General features: G+C 41.3%; 1 protein-coding gene across 2 annotated transcripts in view; it reads right to left on the minus strand.

Moving 5' to 3' along the window:
- Positions 1-25,857, minus strand: part of PARD3B (par-3 family cell polarity regulator beta) — an 807,407-nt gene that overhangs the window by 331,309 nt on the left and 450,241 nt on the right. Inside the window, exon 6 of one of the 2 annotated variants that reach the window (XM_068245008.1) lies at positions 1,597-1,683. The exons of the other annotated variant lie outside the window; for it this stretch is intronic. Coding sequence (XP_068101109.1) covers positions 1,597-1,683 — 87 coding nt within the window. The remainder of the gene's footprint in view (positions 1-1,596; positions 1,684-25,857) is intronic. 2 annotated transcript variants of the gene reach the window in all.

A 25,857-nucleotide genomic window follows, 5' to 3' on the forward strand; every position in this document is an offset into this window, starting at 1 on the left:
TGCCTACCCGTGCCAGTTCATCCTTTAATAGTGCAGAAAGTCCTTGGCGGAACTGGAACTTAAGGGCAGCATTGTTCCAAGCTGTGTCTCCTGACCAGTGACAAAAATCCATGATGTATTCCTCAACCGGCCTCCGGCCCTGACAAATAAGTTGTAATGCTGCTTCGGCTGAGGCCCCCTTAAGGTGGTCATACACTGGTCGATTCGCCATCAGATTCGACCAACAGATAGATCCCTCTCTGATCGAATCTGATCAGAGAGGGATCGTATGGCTGCCTTTACTGCAAACAGATTGTGAATCGATTTCAGCATGGAATTAATTCACCATCTGTGGAGGTGAATCGTCGCCGCCCCCCCCCCCCCCCCCCCCCGCCAGCTGTACATTACCTGCTCCAACCGGCGCAAGTCCCCCGGTCTCTGCTGTCTATTCTCCAGTCTGGGCTCCTCCAGCTTCATTTTACTTCCTGCCAGGGGAAGTTTAAACAGTAGAGGGCGCTCTACTGTTTAAACTTCCTGCCGGTAGGGCGTAATGATCCGCTCCACCTCCATATCAAGTATCTTCATTCATTTTCTTCTTAATTTATCTCCTTCTGCCCCTGTGTGCCTCCTTCGGTCCTTTTTTGTGCCTCCTTCTGTCCCCCTGTACCACCCGCTGCCCCTTTGTATACCTCCTTCTATCCTCCTGTGCCTCCTTCTGTCCTCCTTTGTGTCTCATTCTGTCCTCCATTGTGCCTCCTTTTGTTTCCCATTGTGCCTCCTTGTGTCCCCCTGTGCCTCCTTGTGTCCCCCTGTGCCTCCTTCTGTCCTCCTTTGTAATTTCTTCTGACCCTCATGCCTCCTTCTGTCCCCGTGTGCCTCCCTATATTGCCCTGTGTGCCTTACTCAGTCCCCCTGTGCCTCCTTCTGCCCCCTTTGTGCTTCCTTCTGTCCTCCTTTGTGCCTCATGAAAGTGGAGCCCTGCCTATGTGTGTTTTCTGGTGAAACGCTGCCACATTTACATGTAATTTTCTGGTGAACCGCTGCCACATTTACATGTAATTTTCTGTTGAAATGCTGCCACAATAAGTGTATTTTCTGGTGAAATGCTTCCGGATAATGAATATTTTCTGGTGAAACATTGCTGCATTACGATTATTTTCTGGTTAAACGCTGCTTCATTATGATAATTTTCTGGTGAAACGCTGCCGCATTATGATTATTTTCATGGGGGGTGTTGGGGGAGGCTCCACAGGGTTTCTCGCTTGGAGTGACAAAATGGCTAACGGTACCCCTGAGGGTGGTAAAAGGCTGCCCCCCAAAGCCTAAAGAATAGTTGCCTGTTACTGGCAACCCATCTTTGAATAAAATAGTGACAGAAAATGACCACCCCTATAAGACTACAGAAAGATTCATGCTGAAGAGGCACTTCATCCTCTATACAAACTACAATGACAAAGTAATTTCAAAAGAAGTGTGCAGCCAAATAAAGCAAAACTCTCCTGGATATTAAAATAGACTTCATCCCGCCATGAGAAATGTGACAGTGACCCTTCAAATGGGATTAATTTCACATCAGCGAATCAAAGAGCTTATACACAGATGAACTATAAAACTCACCGTCCACTAAGAGAAGAAAAGAAAGGAACAACATGTATGCCAAGTGGTCCACCATCTCCTGAAATTTCTACCCTTCTTGTCAACTCACTGTAAGGGAAAAAAAATTGCTCAGGTTTTGTTGAAGTAGGAACAATTTAAAGTGGCTATTACAAAATCTGAATGGCATTTAGTGCAGTTTTGTGAGGCTAATGGTATTACTTGACAGTTCATTGCAGCAAAACTAATAGATCTCATTGAGCAAAGGAATTGAAATGAAAATTTCTATATAATGGAGAAGCCGGCATGCTTGACCAACTTTTGATCACCATTCACAGAAGCATTTGATGGAGGCTTTCATTATTCACCTTTTCACTGCTGGAAAGGGCAGCAACCTTTTGCAGTGAAAAGAGGTCATGTCAATTTGCTTGGGTGTTCGGAAGCTGATATAAATGTCTCTTAATTCACAAGCCGTAATATACCCTCTCACCTGTCTGTCTGCTGCAGCACTAGTATGCTCAGTGAGAGATTAAACGATGCGACAGCAATGCAATGCTGCAGACCTTTTCTGCAATACGTTGGGAAAAAAAGTTTTTATAAATTGAAAATAATTTACAAAGATTTGTGATAGAAAAACAAAACAAGCAAGATTACAAGGAAAAAAACAGTTAAGAAAAGACTTCAGTAAACACCCTGCTTTCTAATTACCACATCATATTTCGGTGTAGTATAAATAATAGCAATCACAACAATAGCTTACAAAAATATTTATTTTTTTTAGACCCTATATCACAATTTCTGCCAAATAACTTAACATGTAGACCAAGTGCATATTTATCTATTCATTTATCTCACCTACAAAAGCATGAGCAATTTTGTCCAGTTGGCCCTTAAACTGTAACTCTAGCCAGAAAACTAAAAAGTAATGTTTACGTTGTCGCCCCAAGTTATATAAGTGACAATAGTCTCTCTGCAGGAGGCATCCCAGCAAGGTAAGTGCAAGATTTTTCAAGCTCATTTTCATTAAGGGGAGGGCACAATGCTAAAGTGGATATGAAAAGCATGAGAAAATTTGCATAAGGAGCAATATGGTTGCACTGATAGAGTTTTCAATGTGATTCTCTACTACTCACTAAGGTATGGCAGATGTCACATATTTCTCCTGAAACTAAATTTATAGAGGGAATATGAGTCTAAATATGAGTGCTGCCATTCAGAAGTTTTCTGGCCATTTAAGTATCCCTTCTAAATAGCACATGAAGCTATGACCTTGCATTTTAAACTGCAGTTAGACTGTATACACAAGAGAATCTGTAGGCAACATTTATAGTAACTCATAATTTCAATCAGACAAGAAGGGACAATCAATTTACACACATGTTCTTTGGCTTTTTCATCTGTCCCTTTGTCCCTCACAAGTCCCCTAGGAAGCACACAGCAGAGAGGAGCTTAGGGGGCAGGGCTGAAGTGGATGGGGGGACACTCATGTGGTTATATGGTAACAAAGACAAAACAGCTTGCATCCTACCCGCATTACTAACTGTAGCCTCATCCAGTCCACCTAACCATTTAGTCCCACCCACACATTCACATATTGATTGACCCAGCACAAACATCTCAGAATCTGCATAATATCTATTGCTAAACAACTGTTAAATAACTGAGAAAGCAAGTATTCCTCAGTTGTTTCTCATCAATACTCAGAAGCATACACTCCAGAACAAGGGATGATCCAGTCCATTGTATGTTGTTCGGAATTGAATACAACATGTGTGTGCAAGTCCTAAAGCAGTGCAACTTTGCCAAAACCTTTCCAACCCTAAGGGCTGGACAATTTAATTTCTTCTGTTTGGTCAGTTTTTGCCAAAGTTGTGAAAACTGAAAATCGTATAGTATAGTGTATCTGTATTTGTCCATCTTCAGATTTCATTGGACAATATAGTGCAATACTGTAGCATAACTAGTTCCCAGTTCAGCCCTTTATTCCCACAAACATGTGAAAGGGAATTACATATAGTATTCCTTTCTAATTTAATGTAAGATTTTTCATCCCAAATCATATCATCAGCAAAACAATGTGAGTGAAAAAAGATGGATGGGAACAGTGGTAAATCTGCAATGTTAATAGCACAATATAATGTTCTCCCATGTTGTTTGAACTTACAAAATTGTTTAAAAGTTGGGGTGGACATGGTGGCTAAAGAGTAAAACTTGAATGAGGATGAGGTGGAGACAGTTATGACATGGAAGAGGATGGGGCCGAGGTGGAAGTAAACAATTTAACAAGGATTAAACGAAAGAATAAAAAAAAAATACAGGTATGGGCTGGGGACAGATCCAAACTAAATGTGAATAGATGGGGATGGGATGCAGGATTATGTCCAACTGCATGCCTCCAGTGAAAAATCAAATCTTTCATGAAGAAAATAAAACAACATTCATTTCCTAGTATCTGGTGTATCACCCTTTTACAAAAATGTCAGAGTGGATCTGAATGGCATGGACTTGACAACTTTACGCAAAATTTAATAATCCATGTTATAGCAGCATGATGTTACAATGTCTCGAAAGCATCTTGTAATGTTCCTAAATGTTTGGTTTTATCAGTGTTCAGATGTCCAAATAAATGTTCAGTAAAACAGAAATCAAGTGATTGGAGTAAAGTCCAAGACAGGCACTGTTCTTTGCTCTTTATGTAGTCTTTGCAAAGCACCGATATATATATACTTATAGTCATTATCCAGCTACAACATGAATAATTCTCCACAAAGACTCAAACCATACAGTATAGAATGCCTTTGAAGAATAAAATGGTAATTTTCTTTTCTCAGATATAGTTGATATAGTGCAGGCGGTCATCTCCACAGTACACAAAACACTCAATGACTAGGATACTTCCACCAACCCTGTCATTTTCATATATAGTGGAATCAATATCCCTTCTTTTTGTTTCCTTACATGAACCCCTCTATTACTGTCATAAGTCACAAACTAGTTGGTAGAACTATTTTCATTGATACACTGAAAAATTATAGTATATCTAAATCAATGTCACACATTTGCTTTGTGTTTATTTATGAGAAATAAAACACTAAAGATTAGTTAAGACCACTATTTAATAGCCACATTTTGACAGTTGATTGAAGTTACTCATTTTTTATTCATCACAGTCAGTTTAAATATTTCTGTACTAAACCTCTGATGACGACAGTTTTGGTATGCCTGATAATGGTCTGCATACAACGGATCCACGGAGAACGGATTTTATAATGAGTTCACCAGTACTATGCAGTGCTCCCTTATAAACCTACTGTCTAGCCATCATTTGATATCGAGAAAGTCCAGTTTTTTTAGAGAAACTAACTTCCTACTCTTTGGCCTCAATTCACTAAGCAGTTTAGACTAGTTACATAGTTATTTGGGTTGAAAAAAGACATATGTCCGAGTTCAACTAGTCTACTGATGGTTTTTAGTCTACTGATGGTTTGATCAGTTGCATCAAACGGGTATTCACTATTACCAAATGTTTTAGACCTGTTTTTAGACCTGGTCTAAAACATTTGGTAATTAGGTCGATAAAGCAGGGGAAATGATCAAAACATACAATTCACAACGAGTAGCTATGACCAACATCCTTCTCCTTTGATGAGCGCTCTTCTGGATACAATTAAAGTCCTGCATAATTAATTCAAAAGGTTCCATCCTCACATCTAAAATACCTCACAGAATTACTTTACCATCAGAGATCAGCTGATCTAATCACTGTCAGAAAAAGTGGGCATGGTTGCTCCTTGTTTGCCTTTGTGAATTGTGTATTTACTGAATGTTTTAGACCAGGCCTAAAAACAGGTCTAAAACATTACACCAAACCATCAGTAGACTAAAAACCATCTGTAGACTATTCTAAACTGCTTAGTGAATTGAGGCCTTTACATTATTTCTGATATTATATTTCCTACTCTCATAATGCTACCATGGTATTTTCTGCTTGCAAAATAAGACACATTCATATTTATAATAGGAGAACAATTTCTCCAAGTTCATTCCCAGAGTATTTCCTCAACTTTCTTTCAGTGGAAGGTCATTTGCAGTCTGTAACTTCCATGTGTACTGGCATCATGAATCCACATTAACAACAGGGAATATTTTAGTGTAATTTTGATTATGCATTCAATCTCACACATGCTTTATGAAACCAGTGGATCAATAGATGCACTTTATACAAACACTGACTCCACTGACCCTATTTCCCTAGGGACTGTATTGACTGACTCATATTAGTGGAATGCTTTATTTTAAGTTGTTTATTATGGATATATTTGTCTTTCCAGCTTTGGAGACAGTATCAAATACTTGATTTTATATATAAAAAGATATGGCTATGCAGCAATGGGATTCTAGATTCAAATTTGGGCCAGGATAATATATACATGGAGTCATCATGAGCCAGCATATGCACTTTGTTCAATATCAGCTGTCACCCAGGTGTAGTACTTCCTGTTAATTGGATTAACTGAAACACTGATTGGTTGAAACAATCTCTCCAGACATATCATGCACATGAATAGTGCCCATAAAGCAATACTTCTACTCATTACAGGGTCTGTGCTGATCTGGAAGTGCAAGTAGCTAATGCTGGGCATACACGGTCAGATAATTCTCATCAATTGAGCCGCTGATGGCTCGATTGATAAGATCCAACCTGTCCGATAACCCCGCCAGATCGTTGATGCGCTCGATACCGGCGGGGAGAACAATGGGAAGAAACAAATGGCTGATTAGCAGCACCCGCGGGGACGAGCGGGGACGAGCGGTGACACGCCGGCATCGAGCCGCTGGCTCGATACTGGCGCAAAAACTAACCGTGTGTGCCCAGCATAAAGGCAATTGTATTTTTAAGGAGCACTTTTTGTTTGTTTCCACTTCTCTCATTACAAAGTCAAGGAATTCCATTTATGTTTTGCTGTTGATTTGAAGACCCAGGGCACTTTATTGTGACAAAGATAATTTAACTAAACTTTCATGGATTTTAGACTTTATTTTATAATCTGGAGATGCTAGAATGAGAAATACAATATCAATTTATTTACCCTCTAAATATGGCCCAGTATGATGTCAGAAGAGATCTTTTAAAGTTATTATTATTATTATTATTTATTTTATTTAAAATGTGGAAACATATCACACAGTGCTGGACAATAAATAGGGATACACACAATGTAAACAAGGGGAGACAGAAAGAAAGGTAGCACATGGTTATACAATATAGGACAAGGTTATACATGCAAAAAGGGTATAAGATGCATGATCATGCAATTTAACAGAGACCCAGCAATTCAAGTCTGAGTTAGTCCATGGGAAAGAGTGTCAATAGCTGGGGTTTGCATGATCAAGGAGGACACTTTGGGACTGCCAAAGGCTTACAATCTAAAGGATGGGGAAGGGACACATAAGGTAGGACTGTTGTAAAAGATGCTCAGCTGAGAGAGTTAAAGTGTGGTAGAAAGGGGGTAGGCCATTTTGAAGAAGCGCGTTTTGAGGGCTTGCTTGAAGGTGTTGAAGGTAGGGGCAAGTTTTACCAATCAATGTGTTTCAATTAATCCAATTAATTTGACTAATCTTTCTCCTTGTGGCAAATCATTTTTTAGCTTTATTATGGTAAGGTGAGTTGTTTCCCTTCACAACGCATTATAACCCCTCTCTTCTTGGTTAAACTTGATTTTTTTAGGTGGGGGTCTGTATAATCAAAGAGCTCATTACCTATCCACTTAGACTCATCTATGTTTGTCTTGAGTTAACTGTTCTGTCCAGATCTGAAACTGGAAGTGTGGTGTTCAAGTGTGGAACAGAACATCAGCAAGCTAAAACTGAATACTCACCGTAGTGATGCTGGAAGATGGATCAGCAACGTGCTTCAAAGACGTGCGTTCCCCGATCCATCTTCCTCCCGGCGGGTATGCGTGATGTTACATGAAGGGCACAAACAGGAAGTCAAGAGATCACGGTACTTTGGGCGGAGTCATGGAGGATCTTAAAGATCTGATCAGCTGCGACTGACGTTATCACTGTACATTGCTAAACATTGTCCGTGTGATCCCATGCCTGCAACAATGGCCCGAGAATGCAGAAACGATCATTCGCTCAATCAAATCCGTCGTAGGAAAAATCACTGTGAAAATTGCATAGTGGGTATGGTCCTTAAGACAGAGAACAGATGGAATAAGTACTACACCTAGATGACAGCTGATATTGAACAAAGTACATCTGTTGGCCATATTGAGACATATTTACCCATCAAAGCTAGTATTCCTTTATTTGAAGTGGCAATGCTAGTGGTTACACTTAGAAACAGAAGCAGTGAACCACACTATTGTTTATACTGACCTCCTGGGAGCAGCTTCAAGTCGTATAAATACAAACATATTTAAATACTTGGACCTAGCTTCCCCTTAGCCAACAAAGAATTACCTATTATGCATAATCTTTTATAAATGATATGAGATTAATAGATGAGGTTCAAGAATTTTCTAGTATCTAGTTTGCATATTTTCTTTTTGCTTTCCTTGAATCGAGTTCTTTTGTGGTGTGGAATTGTTTGCACACACAAATACTTTATTTCACTCCAGGTTTCATAGCTACCTGGACTTTATTGAGTGGCTATGTGCGTTATATACACTGCATTCCAAATTATTAGTGATGCTGGTGAACTGCTCGCCAGCGACCACCTATGGGCAGCCTGGCCATAAAAAAAAAATGTTTTGAAACTCTATGGTGTGTAATAATTTGGAACAGTGCATTTTAAATGTTTTATTTTAAAAAAAAAAAACATGCCGTTATCATAAGGAGGTTTATTCAATAACATTCAAAACTCTAATGGTTGATTATTCAAAATGATGCTGACTGCCACTTGCATCAACTATTCAGAAAAATCAGAGAAAAATATAATTTACATAGTAATTCCTATGGGTGGCCTTACCCTGTACTACTTTTGGGTTGTAATGTTCAACAGTAGTACGCATGCCCTAGCCCGGACACGTTCATTAGTACACACACTCTGGCCCAACGTTGCGTGTCCTTGATTGCGCGCCTCTGGCCAGGCATACTTTGTGATGTCAAGGACACGCACTGCCAGGGCAAGGCATGCGTAATAATGAATGCGCCCTTGTAGCTCATAGATTATTCTAGCTGTTATTGCTAGGAGAAAAGCTGTCTTCAGCAACAGGAATTTATCTAAAATTTGTTCCAGTGGTTCAAAAGGAGGGTCGCACAATGACTGAAGAACTGTATTCAGATCTCAAGAAGGTACTTTAGAACAAACAACTGATCTTAGTCTCTTTTTACAGCCTGGAAAAAACAAACAAAATATTCCCCCTGTGCCAGTTTCTTCTGCATAAAAACGCTAAGGGCAGATGTCACATTCAGTGTACTTACACTCGAGACCTTTTCGGAAATCGATTTGAAGAAATTCCAAAACAGAAGAGGATGAATAAACATCCATTGAATTATCAGTACTTCAAGCATTATAAATTCTCCAGGCTTTATGGTAGCTCTGCCTAGGTACCCTTTTCCTGCTCTGAATCAAAGTCTCTGATAATTGATCTGAGAAACCCCTTGCCTTCAGAATGCTCAACTCAGGTTCCATGCTGAAAGATGAAGCATGTGTAGGTTAGGGTAAAAAGCTGGGCACTGGAGAAGAAGTTATAAACAGTCCAGCAACACAATCAGATTGTAAATAGCTAACTTCTACAACTGAGTGAAGAGGTTTTTTTTTGGCCACATAGGTGCGATAAAGATTACTCTTGCATGGTCCTGTTGGGAAACAATACATCAGTCCCTGAGCTCCAGGTTATTGCAAATGCGTAGACTGCCCAGGGGCTGTATTGGGGACACAGGGAACAGAACTTCAGACATTTTGCATTGTTCCTCCTGGCAAATAAGTTGAACTCCAGAAGACCCCAATGTCCTGATATTTCCTGGAACACTTCCGGATTCAGAGACCAATCATCCTGGTGTAGAACTGTCCTGCTCAGGTAGTTGGCCAGATAATTCAGGGTACCTTCTAGATGAATTGCTTAAGGATACGAGATAGCTTTTGGCCCAATGTAAGATTCGTGCAGCCTGTGCCCATAATACACAACTCTGTGTTACCCCCTGGTGAAGAAATTCCCACCTCACCCTCTGACAGATCTGAACCCTCAGAATTTTCGTCTCTCTCTTTACGATGGGGAGGAGACACCACATCTATCACAAGTGCACGAGGTACAGATACCGATGGAATGGCAGCAGGTACTTCCACAGGTTCAGAAGTGGAAGATGAAGCTATGGCAGAGGCTTTGATTTCTTTAATGACAGTGGACATCTCAGAACACATCCATTCCACTAAATCTTTAAATATTATCAGAGATTAATCGTTAATTACCTAATTAGTGCAATACTGGCAAAGCTTTTTACTTGAGGATGATGATATACAAGTATTACAAATTGCACAGCGTTTTTCAATCTTAGAGCCAGTCTGCTAGCTTGTTTGCCTGGCTGGAATATCCATTTTATCCGGCTTATCCATCCTTGTAGTTTTAGACTGAAACAAACCAGAAACAAACTTACATCAGAATCTTATCCTAAATAATAAAGATAATAGGTAAGAAGCTACCTCAAAGAGCTGCTTACCAGAGAGGGTTCAGTGACAATCTCCACAGACTGCAGTGGAGAAGGGCCTGCAGCGTCCTCGATGATCTCTGCCAAAATAGAGATCAAGGCCTGAACAGCATCAGAATAAATACACTCACGCCAGATGAATCCACCTAATTATTGCTTAATTGGCTCCAGCTGATGTCTTCTCTGTACCGCCACGGCCCCAGCCACCAAACAAAACCAATCCCTGGTCTAAGAGGTCACGTGGGACGCCATCACTTGACCCACATCCCGAACTTTCGTTTGGAAGATCCTGTATGCACGCCTGCAATCCATAAAGCCTACTGAGGTGTAGGAGTAGCCTCCGCATGGACACCCACCGGCCACCTGACTGACCTGGAACTCGATACCAGGAAACGCTGCTCCTGCCACCAGGCATAGTAGGCACACAAGGCTCTCCCAAGCATCCCGTTCGGGACAGAAAAAACAACTGAGGTACCTGGGTGTGGTTGCCCGATTTATACTGCCTGCTTGTTTCTTTTGCAAATTTTCTATCTTTAGCTTCCTGTCCAAAGGTGGGAGGAGAGACAAGTCTCATTGAGGGGTGCTATCCTGACAGATGTCCTGGGGACAAGATTTTATACTTACCTCTAGCCCCATGACCACCGATGCATGCGTCACAGTCCTCCTGAGTGCCTCTGTTCACCTGGTATTGGTCCCAATAATCTGGCTCAGTCGTACTAGTTGGCTCTTCTGTGCACGTGTGGCCCCAGCCGAAAGAGAAAGTGCAGTAGTGAGTCGTTTAACGCAGCCAAAACTTTGCGTGAGATAAGATGGACTACACAGAATCCCGCTGACTTCTGGGTAAGTTAACCCCCCGTCTCCCATGGTCACATGTGCTTTAATCATTTAATTAAGATATCAAGTCCAAGTGCAACGGTATGAAAATCCACGGTATGATAACCGTCAAAAAAAATACCACGGTATGACGGTATCACGGTATACGGTATTACACAATTCTCATTTCAATTAACCTGAGCCTGCATGATCTGTGGCTGGCAATGCAGGTTCTATTTAAAATGAACTTATCTGCCGTGGTGGTAGTCAGGTCACAGGTGACATGGGGAGAGATCAGACACATTAGACTGATTATGGTAGGATTAGATTGTGAGCTCCTCTGAGGGCAATCAGTGACATAACTATAAACGTTATAAAATCTTTACTGAAGCACTATGAAATAAATACATCATAAACTTAATAGGTCAGAGAGAGGAAAGTGAGAGAGAAGGAAGGGAAATACACAGCAGTCTGTGAGAGAAGGCAGGTAGGGACAGTAATGCTGGGTACACACGTTGCGATTTCCCGCTCGATCCCGAGCTCGATCCAGGTTGATCGATTATTTCCGACATATTTGATCGGGTCTCGATTGATACAGCTGTCGATTTGCTCATGTTAAGTATGCAAAACTGATAGCTGTATCAATCGAAACCCGATCGAACATGCCGGAAACAATCGATCGACCAGGATCGGTCCCGCCGATCGAGCAGGAAATCGCAACATGTGTACCCAGCATAAGAGATAGCAGAGAGAGATGCAAGAAAGTGGAAGAGTGTCTGGAAATAGAGGAGGTAGAGGAAAAGGAGAGAGGGGGGGGGGGGGGGAGGGGGAGTAAGGCAGATAGAGGAATGTAGGAGGGACAGATGCTGAAAAATGTGTGAGAGTCAGATTCCACAGGTGGTCCAGTTCAGCAGGGCAGGGGTTAAAGCACTGGGAAGGGGGATACAAGGAGGAGGGAGGGTGAGAGGAGCATATGGGTTGTAAAAAAGCAAAGCAGGACAACAAAAGGGCAGCCAGACACAGAAACTTAGCTTGCTTATCTACAGTAAATATAGTGCAGACCTTCCACTGTGCTTCAGCGTCTCTGATTCTGCCGCTGGAACATGCAGAAGAAACAGCTCATCTCTCCCCACCTCCTGTGCAGCTCTGTCATCTTAGTCTCTGCAGCTGATAAACTCTCCGCTGCTGGCTTTCATGCTGGTGTCTGCCTGGCACGCACTTTCAAACATGCCGGGCGGGAGTGAGAGGGGGCGGCGCTCATCCTTAGAGCAGGAAGCTCTGCAGGGCTGTAATGTGAGCTCCGTGTATCTGGCCGGGAGCTTTCTGCTTGTGCGTTCCAGCCGCGGCCAGGAGCACTCTGCATATGCGCTCCAGCCGCGGCATGACAGCCTGTCCTGTGCGTCACCATCCGGCACCAGTCAGCAAGCTTTGGGAGCTTGCTTTTCTAATGGAGGGAGACAGAGAGCTGGGCAATAGCGGCGCGGTGGCGGGCATAATGCGGAAGGCGGGGACAGCATAAAAAAAACGGTATTTCAATAATCTGCATACCATGATTACCATGCAATGTGAAACCGCGGTATATCGCGATACCGGTATATCGCGACAACCCTAGCTACGAGTACAAATCCCTGCAGATCACTCCCTTGCCGCTGTCCTCCGCCTCCTGGATCTTCTTAATTGGCCTTGGAAAGTTCTTCAGTTTGTGGTGCACTGCACACGCACGGCCCATGCCCCTGTCGCGCTCCCATGGGCGGGAGCATTCTGCGCTTGTGCAGATCTACTGTGCAGGCACGGCTGGACTGCATCTGTGCCAACTGGCCCCGACTGGAGGCCTTTTCGGGGCCAGATTCAGAAGACCCAGGGGTCCAAGGAGGGCAGCAAGGGAGTAAAAAACCTGGAGGAGGCTGAAAGAAGCCCCTCTTTCAGGTACACTTTAAAGCACATCTGAAGTGAATTTTCTTTTAACTACTTTAATACCACACTGTTCTAGCCCTTTAAGGATCAGAGCTGCCTTCCTACTACTTGACTAAGTAATTGCTGTGGTTAGCTCACAGCAATCGCGGGGTCAGGAGCCAATGAAATCAGCTCCTGACCAATATGTGGAAGATCTGCGGTCTGTGTGACAGCAGTGCAAGCGGGTACAGTAATGCGAACAGCAGTGCAAACCGTGAGAAGCTATGAGACTTTGTGGCGGGGATGATTAAAATCCACAAGCTGACATGAATAACAGGACATAAACATAATCATAGTGGTCTGGAATTGGTTAAATTATGCAAATTATCTCTAATATTTTAGCCAAAGACCTTGAACAAGCATGTAGATAAGGTTTTCTGAATTAAAGTGGATCCGAGATAAATTTTTACTCATTGCATAATTGTGTTACTTTCATATAGTTTATAGGGCATTCCTCAAGCCAAATACTTTTTTTGTTTTGTTTTAATACTCTAATTCCCTATAAACTAAACAAGCTTTGCCCACAGCTTCTCCAGAGTGCCTTGGTACTCTGAGCCTTAGTAGCAAGGGCTTATGGGAGCTCAGTCTGGGCAGAAGGAGGAGGAGGTTACTAGCCAGAGATTTCAGAGGCAGAGGGGAGGAGGGAGGAGGAAAGGGGAGTGAAGTTTTCACAGGCTCAGGGCTGGAGATGCACAGCAGCTTGCCTATGTGTAATGTGACAAAGAGAGCATGGCCGCTCTCATTGTATCACAGGAATAAATAATCATAAACTGTTAAAGCTGTTTGCAGTTATATTTGTTGTGTAAACTATCTAAACTCTAGATAAGATATATAGACAAGTTATTTGTTATAGTTAACTTTTCATCTTTGATCCACTTAAAGTCTGACTGGATTAGCCACATATTTGTTTTAGGTGGGGGATTCAGACACTGCTGATGCCAGAAAGATCAGCAGGGCACCAGGCAATGAGTATTGTTTAAAAGGGAACATTCATCTCATTTCAGGTATGTTTCAACCCAAAGCAAACAGTAATGTGCTTCAAATACAGTTTATGTTGCACTTAATCACAATCAGAATCAGAATTCAGAATGTATTTATTTCGCCAAGTACAACGTGATTTGCAACCGAAATTGATTTTGGCACAAACAGGGTCGGTGATGGTACAATAACAAAATACTACATTGAGCATACAGTAAGTACAATAGATATACAGTAGATACATACAGTTTCTGCCGATACATACAGTAGATCCTACAGTAGGTACAAAGCTTATATAAACAGATATAGTGTACGCATAAAGGAGCTTGCAGGAAGATGGACCCAGGGGCAAGGACCAGGTGGGGGGGGGGGGGAAATCTGCTGCCATCTAGGCACTCAAAACGCTTCTGCAGCGATACTTTGAATCAGATGTCCCCCCAGTCTATCCCAGGAAGAGAGAGAGAGAGAAGAAGAAGGGGAGAGAAGTAAAGCTAAAGACAGAGAAGGTGAGGGAGCAGTGAGAGTGAGATCCCTTGGGATTGCAGTGTAAAACTGGCTGGTTAGTGTCCCAGATGACTGGCTTGTGACTGCGATGGGTCCAAGGCTGTGAGGTCTGGCATTGACCTTAGTGTGAAAGGACCTTGCGTTGCCAGCACAAGATGCTGGAGCGATTGGCTGACCCATGTGGGGACCAGGATGGCTGGCCCACAGTGAAGCAGGTGGCCGTATGGGTTTATGCATATGGGCAGATTAGTGGAGCAGGGTCCAGTGGCTAGGGAGCACCACAGCAAGTTCAGTGGCAGAGGGCCGGGTTTTACTAGGGGACAAGATGGTGATCTGTCTCCCTCAGCTCACCTGGGCAGCAGCGAGATTGGCAGCAGATAGGGGCAGGAGAGCAAGAGGCACAAATGCTCATATAGGCTATATATACTTAAGGGTCTATTTCCACTAGTTCTAAGTTTGTGTTTTATCAGCACAGCAACTAACTGCTATGGGCCAGTTTCCATTGGATGAAAAAAATTGCACCCTGAAAAGAAAACTGACAAACGTTGCTCCTTTTCACATGTCACACGCTATGCATTTTTCGCATTTTCGTCTACCTGAACAATAACAGCACTACCTTCTTTGTAAAAATGGCACCAAAGAAAACATTTGCAGATGTGCGTGCAAATTTGCATCCAACAACGTAATGCTATTTTCATGCTTCTTGTGGAAATGTAGCTTTAACCTTGACTCCAGAACAACTACACACATAACCCAGATTTTTTCAAACTTTATAACCTTATTTTATTCTTTTAAAGACATATTCAAACAAGTGACTGCAGTGATCTGCTGATAATGATAAAAGGCAATCAGCAAAGGATCAGCTCAGGCTATGTCGGCAAAATTCAAGCTTGATGAGGTCCATGCTACTACGCAGATAGCACAGACCCATTTGGGATTCTGTGGAAAAAGCAGGGGGCCCGATCAGGTACATGCTACAGCGCATGTGTGAGTTGTTGACAAAGGCTTGTTGATGGTCTTTCAGGGGATTACCCAGAGGCTTCTCTGAGGAGAATACCCCTTTGGGTCACTTCATTTCTTACAGGTACACTTTAATTACTAAGCAAATACTCTTTTTCTGTTTTACACTACAGGTAGTTTGGAACCATTATTAGTTTATACAAGTCCTTGGAATCACATTACCTATATTTTAGACCCTCCAATATAATGCATTATTTGTAGTTTTATGACACACAGAATTTGATTCCAAGATAAGCTGCTTGATTTGAAGGAACTGAAAAATTATTAAAGTTATATATTCTAAAAGCCTGCAGGCCTTTCTATGACGACCTTCAAATACACGACAGTCTGCTGCCCTTTGCAACAATAAATTCTAAATATCAGCCACCTGAAGAAATAAAAGAAAGTGATGATCCTCCCTGCGCAAATGTGTCATGAACCAAGCTTACACATGAATCAGAACAACCAACAAGTTATCTAGTAAAGAAGCAAAAGGGAAGAAGTTGAAGGTTACTGCTTATTATTCCACAATATATTCTTTATTATAGTTCTGAGGAACTTGCAGTGTTTTATCTAATAAACAGTATTAGGTTTCTTTAGGAATTATTACATTTTTTTTTGTTCTCCATTTTCATACTTAAATGCTAACCCCCTTCAGTTTCAATACACACCATTCCTACATGTTCATTGGTTAGATAAACAAACATGCCCAACTTCCCTCATGTTTGTTGTGCACCATAAGTTGTAGGCCGATTCTCTTCCCCAATCACTTAACACGGAGTACCAACGGAAACAGCGGTGAGAGCGACGCGCACATGTGCGGAGTGGCGGCGGGAACAAGCGACTTATTAAAACGTCCTGTTGCCGTTAACAGGCTCAAACAGGACGTTTTATTATGCTACATTGCCTGTAACTGGTTAACAGTGCAAATTGCCTGGCTGTCCTGCTGATTATCTGTCTCTAATACTTTTAGCTATAGACCCTAAACAAGCATGTAGATCAGGTGGTCTGACTGAAGTCTGACTAGTCAGACACTACTCCTGCCAAAGAGATCAGCAGGACTGCCGGTAATTGGTATTGTTTAAAAGGAAATCCTGTAAATTTTGCAGCCACCATATGCCTCTCACTACAGGTTCCCATAAAGTCAGGGATGTCAAACTTCAGTCCACAAGGGACAATGTTCTAAAACTTTTTTTTTTTTTAGCACAGATCAAATTAATTAATGGGACAGGAAAGGTGTGGTCCATAAAGTAGAACATTTTTTTTTCATTTATCAGCCCACCCTAAACACAGGCATGGATATAGCCCTTGAAGACTGGAGTTTAACACCAGTGCTTTAGGCTAAGGTCCTTTTAATTATTGCTATGTGTCTGTTCTTCCTATAGAGCTCCTCACTTTATAGCTATAAGCTTTAACCTCCTGAGCGGTATGCCCGATACTGTGTTGGGCATACCGCTCGCTAGCCTCAGGAGTCCCCCATGAATAATTTATTTGATCAAATGGTTGCAAAAGCTTGAGCTAGCACTAGGCTAGCTAGTATAGGTAGCCTGCACCCCCCGATCGCCAGTGATCCCCCGATCCAGCCGCTTATACATTACCCAGCTTGGTTCCATCGATCGCCACAGCCTCCCCACACAGCTCCGGTCTTCTCTATGGGAAGGATTGTGACTGTGCATGACATCATGACGTCGGAGATGTACAATCTTCCCCATAGAGAAGACAGGAGCTGTGCAGGGAGGCTGCAGTGATCGCTGAAACCAGGCTGGGTAATGTATAATCGGCTGGATCGGGGCGATCGAGGGGTGCTGGCCACCTATACTAGCTAGCCTAGTGCTAGCTAAAGCTGTTGCAGCCATGGGATCTACTAAATTAAGCATGGGGACACAGCTAGCAAAACCTCCTGAGCGGCGTTACGCCTACACATTTTACCTGTCTAGAAGCCCATCCTCCGAGAGCTTTTGTTTTTGCAATTTGTTCAATATGTCTTTTCTATCTTTTATACAAGGTAGAAAACAAAAGTCTTGAGGAAACTGCCAGTATATATTGGCTTGCCATTTCACTCAGGTTTCACAGCCTGATACTATACACCAGTGGTGGCAAACCTTTTCGAGACCGAGTGCCCAAACTTCAACTCAAAAGTCTCTTGTCTCTCGTAAAGTGCCAACACACCAATTTGAACAAAATGACCCCCCTCTCAGAAGAGATGACAAATACCAGGCCCTCAAACCTACAGTGACCAGATTTTTCTGGGTTCAACACGGGGTGTGCTGAAAAAATGAGCGTGGCCACGACATTGTATGGGTGGAGCTAACATAATAATGTAACAGCGAGGCATAAGAAAGCAGTGTTTCCACCATGATGTGGTGAAACGAGGATTCGCATCATGGGTGTGCAGAAACTGTGTGATGCTATTTATTAGTATACCATAACCCCAAAGCAGCAAATATAGCCAACTATGACCATTAAATAATAAATGCAGCAACAGTTACCCCAGACACCAGAAAATAAACGCAATGAGTGCAGCTTTTCACCAGAAAATAAACGCAACGTGGGTAGCTTTTCACCTGCAAAAAAAATAATAATTTACTCACGTGACAGAGGTCTCCTCTCCCAGGCGGCCTCTGGTGCACAGCTCCCCGGACTCCTCCTGCAGTCTCCCGTGCTGAATGCAATAGCAGGGCTACGAGAAGATGGCGTCCGAAGCCCTGTACTGGAGACACAAATAGTCTCCAGTACAGGGCTTCGGACGCCATCTTCCCGTAGCCCTGCAGGCTGGAGTGGGCACGCCGCGGCCAGTTAAATTTCCCGGGACATAGCACAGCAGAGATGGCGTGCCTGCAGATGAGGCTACATGTGCCGCGTCTGGCACGCGTGCCATAGGTTCACCATCGCTGCTATACACCATGGTGGTGGCTTTCAGTGTCTTTATAAATTTGCAGTAGGGGATAAATTGTTACAAATTTGGGGTTTTATGTCTGTGCTTCTCCATGCAACTATCAACACAATTTCAGTTCCAGATTGAAGGTATACTTAAAGGGAACCTTAAAGCAGTAGGATCAGCCATACTATGCCAGGGAGAAAAACACATATATAAGTAGATTAATACTTGATCTACTTACATAACACATGTATCATACTGTCCACGTTTTGATTTCAGTGAATGTTATATAGTAAATGACGAGAATTCTGTTCCTGGTGGGGGCCATGTATTTTGCCCACAGTTAAGGCTAACTTGTGATGTCATTTCTGCCCTTTACTTTTTTTCTTTTCTCCTTCAATCGCTGAGTCGCCTCAGCCTTGCTTGTAAACACAAGTGAGTAGGGGATTAGGTGTCAGATAAGCAGCTGGCAGGGAAATAAAGGGAAGAGGAGGAATAGATTATAGATAAAAAGAACCCCCAGCATGCAATTCTTTGGCACGACTACTAAAGGGCCAGTGCTCCTTACCTATGTGATAACTCCAAATCATAACAGCAGAAAAAGTTTTGCAAGTTTTGAATGCAGGATTAGCATCTTTATCACTTAATACACTCAGACCAGTTGCTGTTGAAATTAGATTTTTATGGTGACGATACCGCTTTAACTGAGGTGGATATGGAGGTTTCCTTTTAAACAATATGAGTTGCTTGTCAGTCCTGCTGCAGTAGTGGCTGAATCACAACCCTGAAACATCATGCAGCTAATCCAGTCTGACTTCAGTCAGAGCACCTGATCTGCATTCTTGTTAAGGGGCTGTGGCTAAAAGTAATAGAGACACATGATCAGCAGTAGAGTCAGGTAACTAGTATTATTTTAAAAGGGAAAATCCACAAGCTTCTCAGTTTAGGTTCCCTTTAAGGTCTTACATATTAGGACAGTATTACAAAAACAAAACAAAACATTGTATCACATTCTCAAAATTATCATAGCAGTTTCTCAAATTATTTGAATTTATCATCAGGTGTAAAACAACAAACTTCATTGTGTTATTATTTATTTAACAATAATTAAGTAAAAAATGAGAAGCCACGCATGGAAATATTTGTACACCCAGTGATTCAACAGCTTGTAGAAACACCTTGAGCAGAAATAACTAGATGTAATAATTTTAGGCACAACTTTATCAGTCGGTCACATTAGTGTGGAGAATTACTAGCTCAATTTTCTTTGCACTGTTGCTTCAATTTACTGTGGTTTGTGCACATACCTCTACTTAATATCCCATCCACAGGGGTTGGTTTCTGAATTTTTAATGAGTCATTGAAACACCTTGCTTACTTCTTAGCTATTCTGTTGCAGATTTTCAGGTGAGATCATGGTCTTGTTGTGTGGCCTAGTTTTAACCAAGCTTTAACTGTCGGACAGTTGGCTTCACATTTCACCCTGTAATACTATGGTATGCAGAGGAGTTCATTGTCACTTTAATGACTAAAAGGTACAATGTAGCTGAGAAAAAAAGCCTAGATTATTACCCCTTCATCACAGCGTTTAAGAGCTTGTATGAGTGGATTGTGCCTATTGCTGTTTAGTTTTTGCTCCACTTCGGTCTTGCATGTTTAGAGAACATGGTTCTAGAGATTTTGGGCCTGATCCAATTCATTTTTTCTCCTAAGGAGATCATTTTCATCTTCTGTTTAAAATAACGCTTCAGCACTCTGCAATGGAAAAAGCACAAAGTAGGCAAAAAGTTGCTTTCAAAATTATTGAGTATGTTCTTGCTTGTGGTGGCTTGAAAGGCATTTTATTGATAAGATGTGAAATATCACATATGAGAAAACTTAGGAAAAAAAGTGAATTGGATTGAGCCCTTTGTGGTTTGTTCACATGGAACGTAAGCTGAAGGACTATAACATTTTATGGGAAGACATGCACATGGAGAAAGAAATTAAAATGGAGAAATGCTTATTTTTGTGCCAGCCATGATATGGTTATTGGAGGATCTTTGTTCATGCATGAAGGATGTCATAAAGTTACATGTGTATCCCCACACCATCATACAGAAAACCAAATATTTTTAGCTAGAAGTGGGTTTCTTTCAAACAAGCCATGCTTAAGCCTTTTCTCATCCTGTCAGCATTGTTGAGGAAGTGGTACAGAAGAGCATTTAGTGTTAATAGGCTCTAGAACAATGCTCACTAATGCTTTAGATTACAGTGAAAATGAGCACACTTTAACACGCAAACTTTAGCCCATGTGTTTTCAAACACTTTTTTTATATACAGTATATACAAAGCATGCACCTGGGTTTTCAGCATTATGCTCAATCACATGTGTGTGTATAGACAACAATTGGCAAACATGCAAAATTTGTAACCGAAATCAATACTTTTGCCTATTACTACCTACCTGCTTGTTGCTAGAACCCAACTCACAAAAGTCCCCCAGACTCTCTGATCACCAAAATTAGCAATGCTTACTCAGTCTGAGAAGTGCTGATAAATCAGGCCTTTCTTTTTTACAGTCAAGAAAATTGTTATTCGACTGTCGATGAAACAGTAGGTGGTCAGAAAACTGCAAAAAATGAGATAGGAACAGAGAACTGGAAAGACAAGAAAGAGATGTCATAGCATCAGAGATAAAGTACTTAGGGATCAGAGAACCGAGGATGAAAGATGCAGCATGGCAGAATTAGATTTAGGAAGGTTAGTATTAGAGGATAGTGTAGGGGGAGAATAGACAGAATTATGAAGTTAGGCTTAGCTGTTTACTGCACTGTGGGGAGGAAGAGGTGGAGTTAGGTGTCAGGTAGGGCTTTAAATTAAAGGGAGTAGTTTTAGATATGCAATAGAAAAGACTTTACTTGGGGGGAGAAAATGGGGTAAGCATAAGGGAAAAAAATGGTATCACTATGGGACAGTTAATCAATAGAGGGAAACAATGAAAACCCAGAAAAAAAAGTTGATAGTAGAACAGAGAGCACTTTTGCCGATAGTTTCTTAGCCTTAGCTGGGGACTAAATGAACAGAACTGGTGCTTCTTTCATCAGTACCATGTTTCTGTTACATGTTACTGAGATCGGAATACGACTAAAAAACACAGATGTGAAATAGGGGAATCAGATAACAAGCAATAGGATACCCATGTGGTTGTTACTATGCTCTAATGATCTAATAGTAGTTAGATAACATTAGAGTAGTACATTATCTATCCTGCAACTGCCTGAAGATCCCCCTCCTAAGTCACTGGATATCAAATCACATTTTTCTTTTTGCCATTAGTACAGCTTTGGTTGAACCCTTATTTTTGAAATGTTATTTTAAGGCATACAAGTAACCAAAAGACATTTTGTGTGCAGTTAATTTCTGAGTTTACAATAAGCCCACATAGATAGCAGTAACAAAGCCTGCTTTTATAGTAAACATAATAATTTAGTATAAATAATTGTAATCTGTAATAAGTCTTTTGAATCTTTTGGATATTTTATACAACAAATGTCAGGAAACATCAGTTTAAGATATTTATACCTGCCAGTGCAAGCTCAGTGCACAGGAAGATAAAGAGAGATGCTCTCAGTGGATTTGCAAAAGTTCCTTTTATCCAGCATAAAAACATCAGCTTTCAAAATACAGCAATACTTACAAGCTTATAATTTAAAAAATGTTTGTAGTATACCCCCTTCAAATGCATATTTAAAACGTTTAGACCCTTAGGTAACTATTTATTTCTTTTTTCTTTTTTTTTAACTGTCTTTTTTTCCCCATGAAAAATTTTATTTGGGTAATATTTTGGTGTGGGAAATAAACAGTTAAGTTTTAATGTTATTATACGTGTAAATTGTAATGTAAAAAATTTGTAGATGTAGTTTTACTATTTGGCCACAAGATGGCCACCTTGAGTTTTTTTCCCCTCCTTGTGCTTCTCGCTAAGTGGAAGCACAATGGGGATGCGGAAATTTTTACATGCAGAAAGACTGAAGCCTCTTGTAAGAGCGCTTTGGTATTTCTGCTGGGGACATGGATCTGTGATCGGGAACCATGTTCCCGTTCACTGATCCCAGGGCTACCGGGAGACACCACGGGGGCGCGCGCGCCGAAGCGCGGCACTGCAGCAGAGCAGCAGCCCGGACGTGAGCTTCATGTCCGGGTGGCAAAAATGGTTAAACAGTCATTAAAAAGCGAATATCAAACTTGTTTTGAGTATTTTGTTGCATGGTGGGGGCTTCAAAGTTATTTTATTAGTGAGGTCTGAAAATGTCTTGCTGGAGAAAACTCAAGAGAAATAGGAATAGGATATGCGCCATAGAGCCCGATCCTATTCAATTTTTGTCCCACGTTTTCTCTTAGGAGATAATTTTTCACTGTGTGTTATTTCCATATTCTGTAATTGAAGAAGTGCAGTCAAACTTAGAGTATTTTCTTGCTTGCGGGTGGATTAAAATACATTTTATATTTGTAAGATGGAAAAACATCACCTAGGACAAAACTTAGGAGTGGATTGGATCGGGCCCACAGTCTAAGGATGAGCAGGGAAAAAATCCCAAACTTGATTTTGCATTGACCTTGGCCAATGTTCACCCAGTGAAAATTTTAATAAAACTGCAGAAAAAAAGTAATTCAATTAATAAAAAAAGTGCAATGCTGGATTACTGCAGTTTTAGTTTCATTAATTTGGCCATACTTTTATCTGTAAAGGGCTGAACATAATAGTGTGTTTCGGTCCACCTTTGAGCAACACATCACTGCTATAGAGTGATATGAGTTGCTGAAAAGCGGCCCGGAACAAAGTAGTGTGTTCAGGCCCCAAGGCACATTTCAGACTTATTCATGCAAATTCCAATTTTTTTTCACATGCATGAATCTGAATTTTTTTACTTTTCATACATTTTCTTTTGCTTTTTCCTCTGTGGTTTTGTGATTTTGTGGGCATCCCTGCACATTTTTGGATTGTGTTTTTTTCAGTGCAGGCCAGTGAAGTTAATTTACATGAAAGTGTGTCTAGTTAACGTCAATATTGCATTCAAACTTTTACAAAAAAACTGATATCTTTGCAGTCCCACTGATTAGCAGTAAACATAAATCGCACATCACACACAAAAAAAAACAAACCTGCAGGGTGATTATAAAAAGTAGATTAAACATTGCACAAAAAAACAGAAAAAGGCAGGACAAATGTGATGCCATTTAAATAATAGATGTGCAATGAATGCAACATTGCAAAAGCACACAATGCACTTGAATTCTGATAAGTGTGAACAGAGCTGAAAAGATTGTTTTACCTGAGTCAATTTTGAAATGTAAAGTGACAGTGCACATTTTCTTCAACCTCCTTAGCGGTAACCCCGTGTGTGACACGGGGTAAGCCACCGGAGGGTGCCGCTCAGGCCCTGCTGGGCCGATTTTCATAATTTTTTTTTTGCTGGACGCAGCTAGCACTTTGCTAGCTGCGCCAGCACCCCGATCGCCGCCGCCGCGCGCCCGATCGCCGCTATCCGGTGTGGCGCACGCCCTCCCCCCAGACCCCTGCGCTGCCTGGCCAATCAGTGCCAGGCAGCGACAAGGGGTGGATCGGGTCTCCCAATGACGTCCCGACGTCGCTGACGTCGGTGACGTCATCCCGCCCCGTCGCCATGGCGATGGGGGAAGCCCTCCAGGAAATCCCGTTCTTTGAACGGGATTTCCTGATCGCCTATCGCCGGAGGCGATCGGCGGGGCTGGGGGGATGCCGCTGAGCAGCGGCTATCATGTAGTGAGCCCTGGGCTCGCTACATGATTTAAAAAAAAAATATCAAAAAAAAAACTGCTGCGCTGCCCCCTGGCGGTATTTTTCATACCGCCAAGGGGGTTAAAGGACATCCGAGGTGACATGTGACATGATGAGATAGACGTGTATGAATAGTGCCAAGCACACAAATAACTAGGCTGTGTTTCTTTTTTTTTCTTTCTCTGCCTGAAAGAGTTAAACATCAGGTATGCAAGTGACAGTTTATGTCGGAACTGGGTCGGACTGGGTCAAACTATAGCGTAACCCTTACTGATAAGTAATTACAGCCATAAAATACTTTTCAGTCAGTAAATGGCTTCCTGGAGCAGGAAGATAAAGGTCAATAATTCATAGATTTGAGCTCTAGCATACTTCAATGAATGTGGCTTTGAGCAGAGACAATGAAATGTAAAAACTTAAAAACTAGATTTAAATATAAAATAAAACTGGGATATCTAAAAAAAAGTCATTTTTAGGAGGATAGATACAATTGTTTTTCTCATAAGTTTATTTTCACCTTGGATGTCCTTTAAGACTGGGCACACTATCTCACTTGTAATGTATATCTATGGGCCCCCCACGTCTCCTCAATTGGTCTGTGTGTGTTTGTATTTTTTTTTTTTATGAAAAAAACGGCTTTGTGCATCTAATTTTTGCATGTCATAAGAAATCCTAATTCTACTGAATTTCTCCACAATTTATGAAATAGCATGAAAACACATTTCCAAAAGTAAAAATAGATTGCAGAAAACAAGCAAAAAAGCTATCACAGTGAGACATAAAAATGAAAAAAAAATGACTGATTCCACATGTTCAAATGAAGAACCAGCCTAACCATTAAAAAAAAAAAAAAATGAACAACCTTGGGGCAGTGTTGCCAACTCAACCCTTTAATTACTGACACATCTAAATTATACAGGTTCTGGGGCTACTTACACATAATCGGTACCATAACTGCATCTACCTAGCCACGAAACCTGTATAATTCTTATGTGTCAGTAATTAAAGGTAACTGAAGTTGCTTCAAACCAACATTGCGCTGAGTTAAAAATGCAATATTTCCATCAAAAATTTTAAAAACATTTTTTTTTCATTTCCCCAATATGACATAATATTGGCTTAAAAATGTGTTTTCCCCTCTAAAGTTTAAAGTTGATTTTCTCAAAAACTCAGATTTTCTACAAAACACACCTGTTGACCAACAGCTCGTTGTTGTTTCATGCAGGGCCACTTCATTAAGAAGACACCAAAGCAAGGACACCATAAGAAAATGAATGAGCCAATCAGTAACCAACCAATAAGAACTTCTATTGAGTTTAATAAACACTAATTAAGCAAAGCATGCCATTTCCAGCAACACTGTTTGTTGCTCAAAACCCACTCAAACTTCTCTCCAACTGGAAAGCAACAAAACAACAGAACCTTTGTCAAATGTTCATGTTCGTTGACTGCATCTTCACCACAGAAATGCTCCATCTGCTTTGTGCACAGTACCTCCACAAGAAGTGTGGAAAGTCCTTAAAGTTGAAATTCATGACAACAAAAATGTAAAACTTTACCCTACCCAAAACTATAAATATAAACAAGTCCAGAGGTAAAATCAAATTTTAAGCTAGCAGAGGTAGTAACAGTTGGTTGAGAGAGATCTTAAAGGGACTCCGAGCAGTGCAGAAACTATGGAAAGATGCATATCATTTTAAAGCTC

Source organism: Hyperolius riggenbachi, chromosome 7, assembly GCF_040937935.1.
Source record: "Hyperolius riggenbachi isolate aHypRig1 chromosome 7, aHypRig1.pri, whole genome shotgun sequence".
Taxonomy (NCBI): domain Eukaryota; kingdom Metazoa; phylum Chordata; class Amphibia; order Anura; family Hyperoliidae; genus Hyperolius; species Hyperolius riggenbachi.